Genomic DNA, 16249 nt, shown 5'->3' with positions numbered 1-16249 from the left:
CTCTGTGTGTCTGTGTGTGTGTTTGGACTATAATGGACTGAGTACCTGTAGGCAATCCTGTTGACTCCAAACCCCCACTTCCTGTAGCTGGCGAAAGCAGATGGATTGATGGATAAAAAGCCTCTGTTCAAGATTTGTCTACAGTGATTTTGTTAATTTTTGAGATTACTGCACCAATTCTTCCCCAGGTACAACAAAGATACACGTACAAAAATCACTTAAACCATGTTAGACAATTACCAGATTAAAAGAACACAGACTTTAGAGTTTTTTGAAATCATTAAAGTATGAAGATGACACGCAGTGCCTTTAATTCCCTGTCGTGGAACATAGCTGTTGATCTAGTTAAACAAGTTTAAATCAGCTCCACAACATTAGAACTACCACTTAAAGGTTATGTAATGCCAGTAAACTATATTTACAGGACTCAAAGTCGGTGAAAGTTCTAATTATAAGGGACCGTGTGTCAATATTTTGTTTTCTTCTCTGAATACGCATTAGTAGTTATTTTAACGTGGTTAAACGTCAAAGAAGGGCTGAAATGATTTCTATTAAACCTAAACAAGTAAAGATACCTGCTCAGGTTTAATAATCAAAGGGAAAAGTAATCCTATGAGTAAGCGCACCTTCATATCACCATATCTGTGATTGTTTGAATGTCTTCAGCATGCTTTCAGCATTCACACATTAGTGATCCAAGCCTTTATTATTCCGACTTCTTCTGGGCCGCACCATTTCTCCTACAATTTTATAAACAAAATTTAAAGATCAATGGGGTTCGGCCTCATTCAGCCATCAGCATCCACTCTTGCATTTTCTTGTGGAAATGAAAAACTCTAGTTGACCTTTGTTTATCTTATGCTGGCTGATGTTGACAGCTTGAAGTGGTGATCATTATGTAATTAAACTAATTTAAATTCAATCTCATCTAATTAAAATAATCGTAGAAAATGATCCGTTTTTAAATATTTGTGTTGTGTGAATTAAGCCTGCCTGACATTGCCAGAAAGCACGTGTGTCGACCGGCTTCAGGAGCAACCGGTCGCGCAGCCTGGCTCTCGCGAGAGTTTCGGGGTCGAACGAGGGGAGGACGGGAAGGAGGGAAAGTGACGCCGCAACGCCACGCCTCCTTTACGCTCATGTCTGGCCAATCCGTGAGATAAAACTGGAAAGCAGCGTGCTGAAGGACACCGGCTGAACCAGACCTGATAACAGGGAGGCGGCAGCAGCTGCAGCAGCGAGGACTCCGGCGGAGAAGTTACTGTCTGTTTGAGGTGGTTTGAAGAGAAGGTGAGGATTTATTCCGCGGCTGTTCGTCCCACTGGCGCAAAGCCAGGAGGGACGCCGCTTATTGCGTCAATTCTCTGTGCCGTCATATATGAACCTCATGGTCCGGTGAGGAGCGTGGCTTTCAAAATTTTGCATTTTTTTATGTCAGTCATTTTAAATCATCCCCCCCCCCCCTTTTTTTTTTTTTTATGTATTCTCTGTGTGACTGTGGGAATAAGCTGCGCCCTGCACGGATTTTTGCGTAAATTCTACTTGTCACCTTCTCGTGGGACACGCTCTCCCTCTTCGTCCCCCGTGTTTCATTGTAGCAGATGGCGGTGACTATAATATTGGTTGTCACGTTGCCAATGCAACAAGGACGCCATAGCGAGGGAAGCCGGTGGTCACGTTCAAGCTCCCGGCGAGGCGACGCGACGCGCGCTGCGTAAAAGCAGCCGGTTTTTTACGCAGCAGCTCCTCTCGGTGACCCCCGAGGAAGGAACCGTGTCAGTAGGTAGACATTACGCTGACCCCGTTTGCTGACCTTGACGCACAGATAACCTATCTTTATGTGCGTGTTCACACCGCGTCCTGACGCGCTCCGTTGCGCTTTGTTTGGTTAGGTTAATTCAGGGTTTCTGGAGAATTTGGGATCCAGATCTTTGTGGTGGATGAATTGTCCCTCAGGCAAGACGCTCTGTGTTACTCATTACCTAAACATCCTAAAGCAGCAGGTGTACTTGACACTCAAAACCGGTGGCTTTTTGTCCTCCGGGGAGCCAGTAATGGCTAATTTTAGATCACACAGATGCAGTTTTAGAAGTACTTATCAGTATCTTTTGTATTCATCTTCCAATTCTGGCAAATAAGTTTAATCGTTGTGGGGAAAAAAAAATCATTAATACATTTTTCTATTTTGTCTGTCTTTTGTATTTTAAGTTGGGGAAAATACGGTCCCTACTCACTTTCCTCTCACAGGGTAGAATCTACTCTGTTACTATTAATGTGAGAATAATGGGATTTAAGAATAAATGCACAGACCAAGTTAAGTGTGAATTGTCTGAATCACTGTTGTACTTCTGCAGATTTTCCCATGAGCTACTAGGAGCTTTTCTCCCCGTGTGACTCTCACATGATTTGCCACTGCTGAGTGACTCCTCCAAACCTCTGACCCAGCTCCTGCTCCCCCTACAGCCCCCCTCCTCTAATGCAATTTCATTGTTTTCCTTTTTCTCCCGTCTTTCCTTCATTCATCTAAAAAAAAATTTTTTTTTGGTCTGAGAGAATTGATGCACTCTATTCGGGGGGGATAATATATTGTCATTGTATGCCTATAATGACTTAGAAGTGGGTGCATCATTCACATATTAAATATGAAGTGTAAAAGCGTCAAACGTAACGCGTAATTATTTATAAATGGAGAAAATTACCACATATACAAAAAAGGCACAATACTCTAATCTCTTCCATTAGGTGTCACATTTGGAAACTGCAGTGACTGGTTATAGGCAGGTTATGGAAAGACATGCTGCAAGTAGTTATATAGTTAAACCTCCACAGTTGCATATTTTCTTTGTTTGCAGTTGGAAGTTCAGCCACTGGTTAGACAAGTTTCTCCATTGATTACGTGTGTTTGTGAAAAGTACATGGGTGTAGCTTCTTCAGAAAGCATTTGCTGTAATGAAGTTTTACCAGAAGGTAGTTTGTAAGACTGCTCCAGGAAGGAAGTCGGGATGTTTTTCATACTCAAGATGTCGTTCTTGAATGCACAAGGCCCAGATTAAATTGTTTTCATAGGAGCAGAAAATAAACAGACTTGAATACCTTTTTTTTCTTTTTAAATGAGATGAAGCCTGTGACACACAGGAAGATTGGTAAAGTGGCCATTCCAGATGGATTTATCAGATGCCCCATCCAATGACTAGTAACCAATTGTTGTGGGAAATTCATTTGTAGTAAAATATCAGTTCAGAAATGACTGAATTTGAGAAATCCTCTGTACATTTTGGAGTGTTGATGCTAGTGCCATGGGGGAGGGGGGTAATATGCCATCGTGATATTGGTAAATGCAAGCTGGAAATCTAATGAAGATATACTGCCATCGTACCTCAACTGTTTATTCTAATTTGTCATGTTGGTAGTGATTGTGAGAAAATGTGGCTTTTGACCTTCTCAAAGATCTTGAGGTTGGCTTATCCGTTAAAGTGATGTTCCCCCCACCAGTACGACTAAAACCTTCTGTTTATGGAGCAATAGTTACTTTTTCCCCAGAGGGATTTATTCAGTTACTAAGAACACCATGAGGAAACTGCTTTCGTAACATTTAATCTGTCCAATCAAAACGTGCTCAATTTTTATATATATATATATATATATATATATATATATATACACATATAAAAAAGCGAAATAAACACATGAAAGCATTGTGTTGACTTTATACTGTTTTAAGTGGGGGGGGGATTAATAGGTTTGATTGGTCTGCTTCTCAACAACTAATGTTGATGATCTCGACTGCAAGTGCACAATGTGTCATTATCTCTATTCTAGTTGAAGCTCAAGGGACTGGGCTCTGTGACTTTCTGTCATCCTTCTCAGAAGGGCGTGACGTGAGTTCACTCTTGCTATCTCTACTGCACACACATGTACAAAAAATCGTCAATGAGGAGACAACGTCAGTTAGGAGCCGCCATAAATGACATGAAGGAAACCGGCTACACCTTTTTTGAACAAAGCTGTTAGTTTGGTGTGTGAAATTACTCCCTGTATGGGCGCATTTTTATTTATATTGGTAATTTCCATAGGTTTCTACATTTAAAAGGGTAGCTTATCTGATTAAAGTATTAAATCTGCAAAGGCCTGGTATGTTTGGTATGTAAGATTATAGACGTGGCTCTGCCCACCAATTAGCTTTTCACAGTGGGTAATCCATGCCCGACACCACTTTTTGGATCCCACATCAACCAGATTCCCAGTTGTGTCACTAAATGAGGCTATAAATGAGGGGGAAGAAAATGTGAGTCTACTCTTTGGCTCCCAAGGTCACAAAGTACAGCAATGTGCTGCTCTTCAGTCATGTTGGAGAAGCCCTGGCGGTATTGGGGCTGTCTGAGGTCGGGCCAACCCTAACCCCTTCTAAAGTTAGCTGCTCTCCATAAAGCTGGGAATAGCACTTGTATTTTTCAGATTTGTGACCTCATCCAACATGTCTAAACCCTTGTTTGTGTTATTGAAATATACTTCATACACAGTTGTTTCTTTTTTCTCTACTCCCTTGGAAGTTTGCCATCAGAGTTTATCAAGGCCACACTGGCACTGGAAAATGGGGCATGTCTGCATGAGTGTCCCCTTGGCATTTGCCCACACTGGTCCTCCTCACGCAATGTCCAGTTCGGGATCTCTCTCTGTTGCAAGTGGCCTTGAGGGGTTTTATGACATTGTCATGGTATTTCAGGAAAGCTGTTCTCTGCAAGGTGCTGTTGATGTGTTTTAGTCAGTCATTGTTTTCTTAGTCTGACCTTTGTGGTCGTTTACTCCTCACCTACTTAGAAGCTGCAAGGTTGCCCTACTTGGTATTCTGATAAGACCTGGTCTGTTGTAGAGGATTGGCTGTGTTTTGTTGTTCTCTGAAGGTTAGGCATGTTTTAGGAGCTAATCGGTCTGATTATCTTGTCTGCACAATGAAAGATTGTTTCATGTAAACATTTTGGTCTTTCATATTCACATAAAAAGTGCACAAATGCTTGGAATACAGGTCTCATCTGGGTTTACTCTGGACAAGTAAAGGAGTTTAAACGTTTATAGGTCGTGCAATGACTGCTTCAAATAGTTTATGTACTGTGCATGGTGATGTTGCCAAAATTGAAGTGACCAGTTTGTTGCCAAATTGGTGAAAAAAAAAAAAAAAAGTCACTTTCTCATACCAAACCCCAACATTCTAACGGGGAGGGTGGGGGGGGGGGTAACTTTTGTGACATTGCTGCATATCTTTCATCGGAGGCTTTCGTGGTTTCCGTTTTGTGGTTTTTGCTTTCCTGTTGTGGTAAAGTTGCAGCATTGCTTTTGAAATTGAAAGACGTCTGCATGTGCAAGTGTAAAGCGGGGGTTTGAAGGACAATTTCACCACTAGAGTCATCTGATGGTTTACTAGCTGCAGAAAGCCTGCAGCGAAAGAATGTAACATGAAAGTGCGGTGTCAAATATCATCAAATCAATAGGAAAACTACTGAGTGGTCATAAATGGTGTAACTTGATGTCGTCTTCCGATATGTGTGATGGAAGGTACAGTAAATAACTTGGCTTGCATCAAAAGATCAAGTAGTTCTTGTGAGACATTTGTAAATTCTGCATAAAGCTCTCATGTGTCTGCAGCACCTGAGAGGAGAGGCCTCTCCCTGAATACAGTCACATGCCAGCCTCTCACTGCGGATTATTGTAGTTAAGAATATATACACAGGAGTTGCGTTTCAGGTCGTCCTCCTCTCTGTTAATCTGAGACATTGCTTTGGTTGGCACTTGTTTTGAGCTGAATCTTGTGGGAAGCTCATTACTGTTGTTGTATTCTGCTGGTGACGGGGTTCACGCGGAGGCATGGAGTCTGTTGACCTGTGCAGGACACTGCTCTTTTGTGATTGGAAACAGTGCAGCCTTTCTAGTTTAGCCGCATTGGAAACCCCATGCATGTTTGGGCAAGAGGTGGGACGTGTTCTTGGGATTCTACATTATTCCCATAAGTAAAACAGTAACGTGCTGTGAAGAAACTTGTTGGGGGTCATAGTCCACATGCGAGCTGTCGGGCTTTTCCACCAGAAAGGTCCAGGAGCCAGTTCAGGGCCACTTCTTAAATGCGCACCGCCAAAGAACAGGTTCTTTTTCCACAGTTAAAGGAGCCAAGTGAGAGCCACATCAGTGCGTCACTCCAAAACGTGACGCGTCACTGATTTCACAAATGTAACGCCGACGAACTGGATTCAGCCGTTTGGTCCTGGTCGCTCCATCTAGTCTGGCCTGAACCTCGGATGCAGGCTAAAAAGCCAATAAACATTGCGTTTCCTCGTATCACTATTGTTGTTTTTTCACGTCTGTCTTGTTTTAGTCCAGAGCCCCGGAGTGGCCAGGGAGAAAAAACAAAACGCGTGAATGAATTACTTTATTTCTGGACGTGTCTGAATCAAATGCTTCAACATCAGGAGAAATGGAGGTATAGAATGCAGCTCGAAAGCCATTTATATTGGAAAGTTCTCTTTCACGTGAAGCCATTAAAAGGCTAATTTTATGGTGAAAAAAAATCCAAGCTTTCATTTACAGTAGTTTGTCGTTTGTCTTTTATTTGCTGATGAACCAAAAGTGTCTCTTCATTATGAAGTTCTGTTCGAAAATATGAATGGAGCGTCTCATAGCGGCTGCGTGGCCTCAGCTTGTGATCATAACGCAAAACCTCTCGAACTGTTCAAGTTTGATTTTTATTTTGCTTCCCTTTTCAGAATTGTAGAAAGCAGCCATGGACCAGGCGAGGTCAACGATATCCAAAATTGTAAGTTACTCGTATTACAGTGCGAGCGCCCAAATGAGCATATTGTGAAGCTTTATTTCACCGTTGCCCATTACGCACAACTACATTTGCTTCAACCTCTTCACCACATGCCCGTTTTCCTCAGTTCAATGGGGAGCCTCACTCCTACACGCGATTCAACTTGACCCAGAACATGGAGGGCGACAACAGCCAGGTGGAGATGAAGCTGTCCTCCGACATGGACGAGGAGGCCGGGGGAAACGGCGTGGGGGAGCACCTCAATCACAACTCCAACAACAAACGCTCCACCACTCAGAAGTTTGGACACACGCCCAAGAACCTTTGCTTCATGGCAGCTGCCACTCTTCTCATTTTCATCATTGGTAAGCGGGAGGAGGAAACCTGCTTTTTCCACCTGTATTTTGTTTACATTTATCTGAAATACACTTGTGGGTTCAACGTGAGGGGGTGGGGGGGGGTGTCTGATCTGGATGCAGGTCAAGCTTTTTGTATAGTTTTGTAAAAGATGCAAAAACGAGTTTTCAGCGGGAGCTTGATGAAAATCCCCTGGTGTATCACGAGTTGATTGTCACAGTCTGATTTGTTTTTTTTAATCAAAGCTAAACTATGACCGTCTGCACACAGAGTGTCATTGCAGAAGGCACAAACTATTAATTGACAATGTCTCTGCCTGTTGCCGCTTCCTGAAGTAGGAGGCTTCTTGAAGCAATTCATTAAGGACAACTGGACTTGCTCATCTGTCTTGGGAGACATTTCACTCCTTGACTTCCCAGCTTTGTCAGGGGGAAACAGCATGAAGTGATGGATGTGGGACCAAAACGTCTTCCAAGACGCACAACAAAGTCCAGTTGACCTGATGCAATTTCTTTCAGCCATAAATCCTTTCTGTTGCTGGCAGTGTCACCTGGCCATTTGGCATTTTAAACATGCTGACGATGCGGTTCAGGCGGTAACCTGATGTCTTTGTTCTCTTTGTGTTTCTGTGCCTTATTGTAATTGAAAACCATCCGTCTCTGATGTTCACTTTGAAACCACTGCAACTTTCAGGGTATCTGATTGGTTACTTGGTTCATCGGAATAAGGATGTGGCTCCGGTCTGCTCTGCCTCCGTTTTGCCCTCTGGAAGCGGCAGTGTTTTCAGAGAAACTGGTGCTGCTCCCCTCATGGACTGGGATGACGTCAAGAAGCTTTTTGCTCAAAAGCTCACTGCAGCCACACTGACTCCTGTCTTGAGGTAAAAATACACACACTGTGCAGACATTTCCACTAAAATGTTGCTTTAATAGTTGCATTGTATTGCAGTGCCTTTGCCTCTGAAAATCACCGAGCCGGCTCTCCTGGTGATGAAGATCTGGGCAATAAGGTGCTCAGGAAATTCACAGAGTATGGCATGAACTCCTGGACGGATGAACACTTTGTCAAGGTTCAAGAACCCCCTGCGACCGGCTACAACAGCTTCACTTTCAAGGGAGACAGAGAGGAACGTCCAATGGGATTCCTGTCCTACAGTGGAACTGGAACCGTAAAGGTAATGAATGGCGCTGCAGTGGTTATAGACGAATGTAAATGTCATTTCATGGAATGTATCCAACTCTTTCGGTCCAGGGGTCTGTGCTGTATGGATTTTATGGGGAGGAAACCGACTTCAGGTCACTGCGGGGCAACAACATCAACCTGAATGGCCGAGTCATGCTGGTCAGAGCCGGAAAGATCAGCTTCGCTGAGAAGGTGAGCAGCTTCAGGAAGGACAAATGATTTGTTTCACTCACCTGATCTCTTCTTGTTCTTTTCCACTGCATTCCTTTCCATCATACTTTTTTTATTTTCCTGTTCCCTGTAGGTTGCTAATGCTGCCAAAATGAATGCTTCAGCTGTGTTGATCTACCCAGACTTGGAGAACTACTCGTTTGATGAGAACACTCCACTCTTTGGACATGTGAGTTCAGCTCTTTTAGTGTTTATCCTATGTGCCGCAGTTCATATTGGACACACATCTTATGTTGTACTAAAATCATATTTATTGAATGTGTTGGGATACTCCTCTGTTACATGAACCAAACATATTTACATTAAATTGATTTTCAAGGTACACACCGATGTGAGACATCGCTACCAATAGTTAAATTTAGTTTTATTCATTTTACCCAACCAATCTATATGAATGGAAAAGAAATTAGTTGCATCAATCACTGCAAAAAAATTTAAATTGAGGGGGTGTTTGTAAAGTAGGGATGGGTCCAATCCAGTATTGGTATTGCGCTCCAATATGAACGTGATTCACGGTTCGGAAATTTCTGCTCACTGGCTGTAAAATGTGGAATGGTTACTGAACGGAAGCGGGTCTCAATGAGACGCGGAGAAATTATTCAGGAAATCCATTCCACAGTGCGGAGCTATCTTGGCATGCTCAGGGAAGTAGTGACTTTTCATGACAACATGTCGCTGTTTGGATGGATTTTACGCTCAAAACGCCACAAAGGATCAACGTTAATGTTAATGAAGCCGTTGTACAGCGAGGCGGACGCTCTGCCGCCAGATGTCACCTTTGTAAAACGCCAGCTCACCGAGGAGAACGACACTGACAGTGGCATCAACCGCAGTAGCAGGCGATTCACACCTCCGTGAAGCTGCGTCGGACTCCACGCTAAACTCTTTGAAAATAGTCCCAATCGCTTGTGTTGCGTTGGAGCTGGAAAAATTGCAGTTTGTGCCGTGTTGATAAAGAATTTCTCTAGGGATTAATAAAGGGATTTTGAGGTTTTAAAGATGGAACTAGTTTATTATGAGATGACCTCACGCAGACCCCCACACTGTCCAAAGTGAACAAAAATAGTTTGTACTGCTTCCTTTTCTGACCGTACACCAACCTCAAGTTGCCTTTTGAGAGAATACTTTCATACTTAACTGTAGAGAGGAGTTTATTAAAACCTTATAAAATCAACAATAATGATAATAATAAAGCAAACACAGTTCTGTTATCAGAATAATATCTGTATCCGCATAAATTCAAATTTGGGTATCTGGATCGGAAGTAAAAAAAACCTGGATTGGTGCATCCCTATTGTAAAATGAACAGCCAGAAGCTGCAGTATGGAAAAGGCAGATAGTTGGGTGTTAACCATCGTAGCCTGGCATTTGAGAACGTGTCGCATGCATATCGATGACTGAGGTATACATTTTTCTGGCTTGTCTTACACAGGTCCACATGGGTTCAGGAGATCCATACACCCCGGGCTTCCCCTCCTTCAACCACACCCAGTTCCCCCCCGTGCAGTCCTCAGGCCTGCCGAAAATCTTGGCTCAGACCATCACGAAACGCATGGCAATGAATATTCTGAAGTGAGTATCGGTTTGAGTCAGGCCTTCTGATTGCCTGTTGAGACGCCTCCTCGGTGACGCGGCGTTTGTCTGCACCACTCAGGCAGCTCGGGGGGCAGTCCCTGCCAGAAGGATGGCGAGGCTATCACAATCTGGGAAACGAGAGTGACACCATCACCGTGAAGGTCAACAACGTTCTGACTGAGAAAAGAATCAACAACGTATTTGGAGTCATCAAAGGCTTCGTGGATGCAGGTGCGAGACGAACGAGGGCAGAAAAGCGGCACGACGTCATCGGGACTTCACTGTATTGAGTCGAGGAATAAATGTGACGGTCTTCGTCTTCAGATCGATACGTGGTCATTGGCGCCCAGAGGGATGCGTGGGGTCCAGGCTTTGCTGCTTCAACCGTAGGCACCAGCGTGCTTGTTGAGCTGGCTCGATCCATTTTGGACATGGTGAAGAATGGTGAGTCTCCCATGGCTGCTGGGGGGGGGTGGGGGGGGGTAGGGGGGTGATACTGGTTTAATCTGGTGGCGTGTAAGACATGGAGGAGCCGTTTGTGTTGATGCCTGCGTGTTCTCCAATTTGACAGAGGGGTTCAAGCCCAGGAGGAGCATTGTGTTTGCCAGCTTCAGTGCTGGTGAATATGGTAGTGTTGGCGCCACCGAGTGGTTGGAGGTAAGAATTGCACAGCAAATTCTCAAAGGGAGCTGTTCTCTTATCATAAACTTTAAAATAGGAGTTGTCAAGAATTAAGTTTTTGCTTTTGTGCATTCAAACTCTCTTCTTTGTACATTTGTCATTGCAGGGATACCTGTCTTCTCTTAGCATGAAAGCCTTCACCTACATCAACCTCGACGGCATTGTAACAGGTAGGTGTTTTTAAATTTGGATATACCCAACATGCTTTTTTTTTTTTTTTTTAACTTAGTGGAGAAAAGACAAAATAAGAAATGCATTTCAAGCATGCGGTGGGAGAGCAACGTGCCAGACACGGTGGATGCAATGTTGTATTAATTCTCGATATGTCGGTGTTAATATAATACCATGAGATAGAACTTTTAATAGTTTGAGCATCTTCTGTTTCAGGTCAGAAAGGGTTTAAAGTGGCAGCCAGTCCTCTCATGCACAGCCTCATCGCAAGCACGCTCAACGAGGTAAGTCCACAGGAAGGAGTTTGCAGATGAATTGGCTTGATTCTGAATTTTGTAAATTTTTTTGTGACTGCTTGTTAACAGAAAATGCATGTTGGAATAAATCTGTTCACAGGTGAAGTCAACCCGGGATAAATCTCTGTTTATGGAATTTGCACAGGGAAACTGGGAGACCAATGTGTAAGCCTTACATTTTCTTTTCTCCATCACATCTTGAATGTGCAGACCGTCAACGTTTCAGCACGTGTTCAGTATTGATTTTCCTTTCCGTGGGTTTCTTTTTTTTTAAGGTTGGAAGCTCTCAAGATTGACAATGCTGCGTTTCCCTTCCTGGCGTTTTCTGGCATTCCCTCCATCTCATTTCGATTCGTCGGTGACTATCCAGTAAGTCGTATTCCTGAAAACGGTGTGTAGTACCATCGTAACACAACATTTGCTTATTATTATTTTTTTGTCTCCTTTCATTGTACAAAACTGCTTTTCATGCGGTGATGTAACTTCCGGCCTTCTCCTCCCCCAGGACTACATGTACTTCAACACCATGCTCGATACCCGGGAGAGGCTGAACGTTGCCACCGCCAGCCAGGTGCCTGAGCTGGCTGAAGTCGCCGGCCGATTCGCAGGTCAAATCGCTCTGAGGCTCGTCCACGACCACCTGCTGCGGATGGACGTCACGAAGTACGACAAGATGATTCGCTCTCACGTGGCTCAGATCAACGGAAAAGTCAAGGCGGTTCAGCGGGTGAGCGTCCACTTGTGAGCTTGCGAACCCAGAAAGAAGTTGAAGACATGATAAAGTGTCTTCAGCAAAGTTGGAAATGAATGACCAATTCAAGGGGTTGCTAAAAGCCGTCGAAGTGTTTCTGAATAAGCATTTAGATGATTGGAGATGTTTTCTCTGCTTTCAGAGTCAGCCCCAGCTGTTGCCCAAAGCTCTGACGGTGCAGTGGTTGATCTCGGCCTCTGGCTCATTCAGCCGGGCCTCTCGCGGTCTGGCATCAGACGTGCAGAACAGCGACTTGGAGGATGTCGAGATGTGCCGCCTCATCAATGACCGCATGATGTCGGTAAGAACGGGCAGGCAACCTTATTATTTCCCTTTATGAGCCAGATGACCTCCCAGCTGTGCCAACTCGTGTTTTGACCGTAGAAAAAGATCCGTCTGTGGACAAGCTGAAAGTGGAAATGTAGGATTAATAATAAATGAGCTGTCGCACAGTTTAAGAGGTGAAAGTATATTGAATACAAAAAGCCGACTCCTGCTGCAGGTATTTTATTAACCAGATGAAATGTACACACACAACATGAGCCCATATCCAGCTCAGTTTTGGAGAGTGTACCTGCAGGTGCTTTATGAAGGCAATACTCCTGATGACGCTATATTTTAAAATAACAAGTACGATATATGACTTCACAAATCCATATGCAGGATGGACAAACTGTTAATAACTGAATAAAGATGAGGTCACACTATGTGTAATTGTCTCGTATAATAATGGCGTCTCACTACAGTAGAAGCCTTGAGTCATATTTGCAACCCCTACAGTATCTGCATTATGTAAACACCCCCCCCCCCCCCCCCCACTATAAATGTAAAGAGGTATAACGGTATTATAACTTGCCTCCTTCAGAATTTTAACTTTCTGCTTCCTCGTTGTGGACGCTTCTGCCTTTGCGAGGCGCGTTTCGTGCTCACAAGTTCTTCTCACCATCCTTGTCTTGTCGGTCTAGGTGGAGAGAAACTTCCTGTCGCCCTACGTTTCGCCCAGAGAGAGTCCTTTCCGCCACATCTTGCTGGGCTCGGGCCCCCACACTCTCAAAGCTCTGTCCGCCCACCTGGACGCGCTCAGGGCCAGCATCCCAGAGGCCGACGTGGACCTGTTCCGCAACCAGTTTGCGCTGGCCACCTGGACCGTTCAGGGTTGTGCCAACTCGCTCGCAGGGGACATCTGGTCTTTGGATAATGAAATCTAAAAACAAGTCATTTTGCCGTCCTCCCCTCCCTTGTTTATGGTCTGGTCCGTTATTGCAACCAGCAATATCACAATGAAGCTGTTGTAATCACGTGATGATGCACAGCTTCCGAAATGAAACCCAATTCAGGAAATTATGCCGCTTTTTCTCAATGAATGCAAATTTCAGTCATCACTTCTGTCACCTTCACTCTATTGATCTCTTCTCCCTTATTTTACCATCAAGCCAAACCGCTACGATCCAATGTGTTCAAGCCTTAACGAAAAAGAGATTCTACCACTTTGCAAAGAGAAATCCTTTAAAAAAAAAAAAAAAAAAAAAAAGTTTGGTGCTAGTAACGTTTACCTTAACCATGCGACGTACGTGGCAGGACTACTTAAACTGACGTTACGGCCTGCACAACGTGAATGTAGTGAAAGCGAGTGTTTGTCAGGTCATAACCACAGTAGAAGCTGTGTTCACCAGCTCGGAGAGGGTTGGGTGTCGGTAGCTATAATCTTATACTCTGCTGGATTCTGCTACACAACTCGCCGTCGTAGGTCCCGCACAAACAACTAAAAACAGATTTACAGCAATACAGTGTTTGTGCTGCGCAGATGCACATTGAAGACAATCCTCCAGATTTGTTTTGCTTCAGTCGTTGCAGGAAATGTCCTTACATGCTGCAAACGAGAAACTACTTTACGGATGATCTGAGTGATCCACTGTTTGGTATTAAAGCTAATTTATGAAGGCCTTTATAGAGAAAAAAACAAAAACAAGGGAGAGGGTCTCCAACCATGTGGCACTGAAACAACCGTATGTCTATTTATTTTGTTATTTATTTATCAGTGGCAGGGTTCACTATAAATAGTTTTTTATCGCCTTTTATAAAAACAAATATATATATATATATATAATTATCGGGAGCAGTGCCTTCCATAATTATGACAGTTATACTGTCGAAATGACAAAAGCAGCATCTGCTAAAAGAAGTGTACATGTGGACTGACGGCCGGTACCAAACACAAGACAACTGACTTTTTTTTTTTTTCTTTCTTTCTATTGAACCGACACTGGACCAGACTCTGCAATACGACAGTATTTACCCAGCGACTCTGGCCCCCTCTTGTGCCGGCTCCTTGGTACATGTACACTTCTCCTCGAACACCATTATCGGGAGCAGTGTCTTCCATAATGTGGGGAAAAAAAAAAAGATAGAAGAAGGTAGTTTTTGCCTACCAGTGTGTGTCCATATCGGAGGCAGTGTCCTCCATATTTCACTGTAGGGGTGGATGTTTTTATTATCGGGGACAGTGTTTCCCATAATGTGTAAATACATTGCTACACATGCCTGCATCTTTATAGCCCTACTGCATTTCCAGTCTGACGTACCTCTGTAGTTTCTTCCAAGACGAGAATCTGAAGATCCGGATTTCTCTCGCGAGCTGTTGGTCTCGTATTAATCACGCCTGTAGTTTGAAGCATTCAAAACTTAAAGTGGAGGGTCCTCTGCTTCAAAGAGAATTATCACACACTTTGGGGATCACTGTGATTACAGCAGCATGGCCCATTATTTCTGCACATGATCAACAGTCTGCTTCAGTTTTTTTTGGTTTTAATAATCACTCTGTGAAAGTACATTCTTCTGTTTTAATATGTTCCTTCTGAGATTTTTCATTGTGCCTTTTTTTTGTTTGTTTTTCGTGGCTGCATTTCTCCAGCTGAGTTTCTACATACAGTACTTTAATAGTTTTCAAATGATCAATATTTGTTTCTTGAGTTTTGACATTTTGTGTCTTGTTCTCTGCAAGAATCAAGTTACTGGTGCAAGAGCCCGTCCTACTGCAACAGCCATTGATAAAGTTACAGGAAGAAAGCAAAAATCTGTTTGATATATACAAGATTACACAGTGACTCTTCCAATAGTTCATATGGGAGTCGTAGCTGTTTATGCTGTTACTCAGTTTCCAGTTCAAAATCAACTGATGCGATGTCTCAAGTGACAAATGTTTGTTTTAGATCAGTATTAACGTCACTCGGAAGTGAGAGCTGAATTTGCTCAGCTGAGTGTGAATGCACTGGTAAAATAAACCGACAGTGAAGAATTGGTATTGGATGTCTTAAGAACATTTGCCATTTTTTGGGGAAAATTTGATGAAAATACAAATGTTTTTTTCTTCTCTCAAACTGTATTGAAGTTGGCTTGGCTTTGTTTTGTTGCTGCAATAAACAATCACATCTCTTGAAAGTCTTGACTTGGTGAGTTCTCTGAACATGGCTGCCACCCACAAATGCCTCCATCTTCTATATCGCTTGTATCCTGTACAGGGACGCTGGAGCCAGTCCCACAAATGCATGTTCTTCACATATGTAGGGGGGGGGCATTTGAAATCAGGAATTCTAATGATCTAAGATCCATTGTCAAGCAGCGTTATGAGTATGAGCTTCAAAACATGCGTTTTGGAAATAATGAATGCAAATCCCTAATTATATTTAATAATTTTCCTCACAAGGAGCATCGCCCCTTGGATTGTGGTTGTCTGCACAGGCTTGAGTTGTATATAAGATGGTTGGATGTTGCAACTAGCAGACAAAATGAATAACTTCATCAATATAAATTGTATTTTTGGATGCGCCACAACACAGGATTTGTAGAAATGCGGTGACCGTCTTTGTCCAGGTGGTGGCGCCAAAGTAAGTGATTACATTATTGTAATAAACTGCTCATATCTTTAATGAAAGTTTTACTCGCACCAGAAAGGAACAAATCCCCAAATCGAGAACGTATTCTGTGAAATTCATGATATACGACGAACTACAGGTAACTGCATGACATTGTGTCATCTTATTGTTTTAAAGAAATGGATGCAGCAGTAGTGTAAAAATCCCATGCGTCTTGTGCGTCAGTATTTCATCGTGTCCTTTTCAAATGTATTTTCTTTGAAAAAAGGCGTTGAACGTAAGTGTTTTACAACATGTAACGATAAAGGCACTGCAGAAGCAGCAAGTGTTGAAC

General features: G+C 43.2%; 1 protein-coding gene across 3 annotated transcripts; it reads left to right on the top strand.

The window, feature by feature from the left end:
- Window positions 1-1175: 1175 nt before the first annotated feature.
- LOC308135453 (transferrin receptor protein 1-like) lies at window positions 1176-15475 on the top strand. Of its 3 annotated transcripts, none has more exons than XM_080503454.1 (18): window positions 1176-1290; window positions 6753-6802; window positions 6927-7164; window positions 7850-8036; window positions 8105-8330; window positions 8408-8530; window positions 8643-8738; window positions 10002-10141; window positions 10224-10375; window positions 10469-10588; window positions 10716-10801; window positions 10932-10995; window positions 11213-11280; window positions 11393-11457; window positions 11568-11661; window positions 11798-12019; window positions 12186-12344; window positions 13009-15475. In XM_080503454.1, the coding sequence occupies exons 2-18, from the start codon at window positions 6770-6772 to the stop codon at window positions 13249-13251; spliced, it is 2316 nt and encodes a 771-aa protein (XP_080359580.1). In that variant the 5' UTR covers window positions 1176-1290; window positions 6753-6769; the 3' UTR covers window positions 13252-15475. The 3 variants fall into 3 exon arrangements, with proteins under 3 accessions (XP_080359580.1, XP_080359581.1, XP_080359582.1); XM_080503455.1 differs by having other exon boundaries at window positions 1223-1274; XM_080503456.1 differs by lacking the exon at window positions 1176-1290 and adding an exon at window positions 1662-1779.
- The last annotated feature ends 774 nt before the right edge of the window (window positions 15476-16249 follow it).

The sequence above is a fragment of the Blennius ocellaris genome (genome assembly GCF_963422515.1).
Source record: "Blennius ocellaris genome assembly, chromosome: 10".
Classification (NCBI taxonomy): domain Eukaryota; kingdom Metazoa; phylum Chordata; class Actinopteri; order Blenniiformes; family Blenniidae; genus Blennius; species Blennius ocellaris.
Note: the sequence above shows the minus strand (reverse complement) of the source record. Positions and strands in the feature narration are given on the sequence as shown.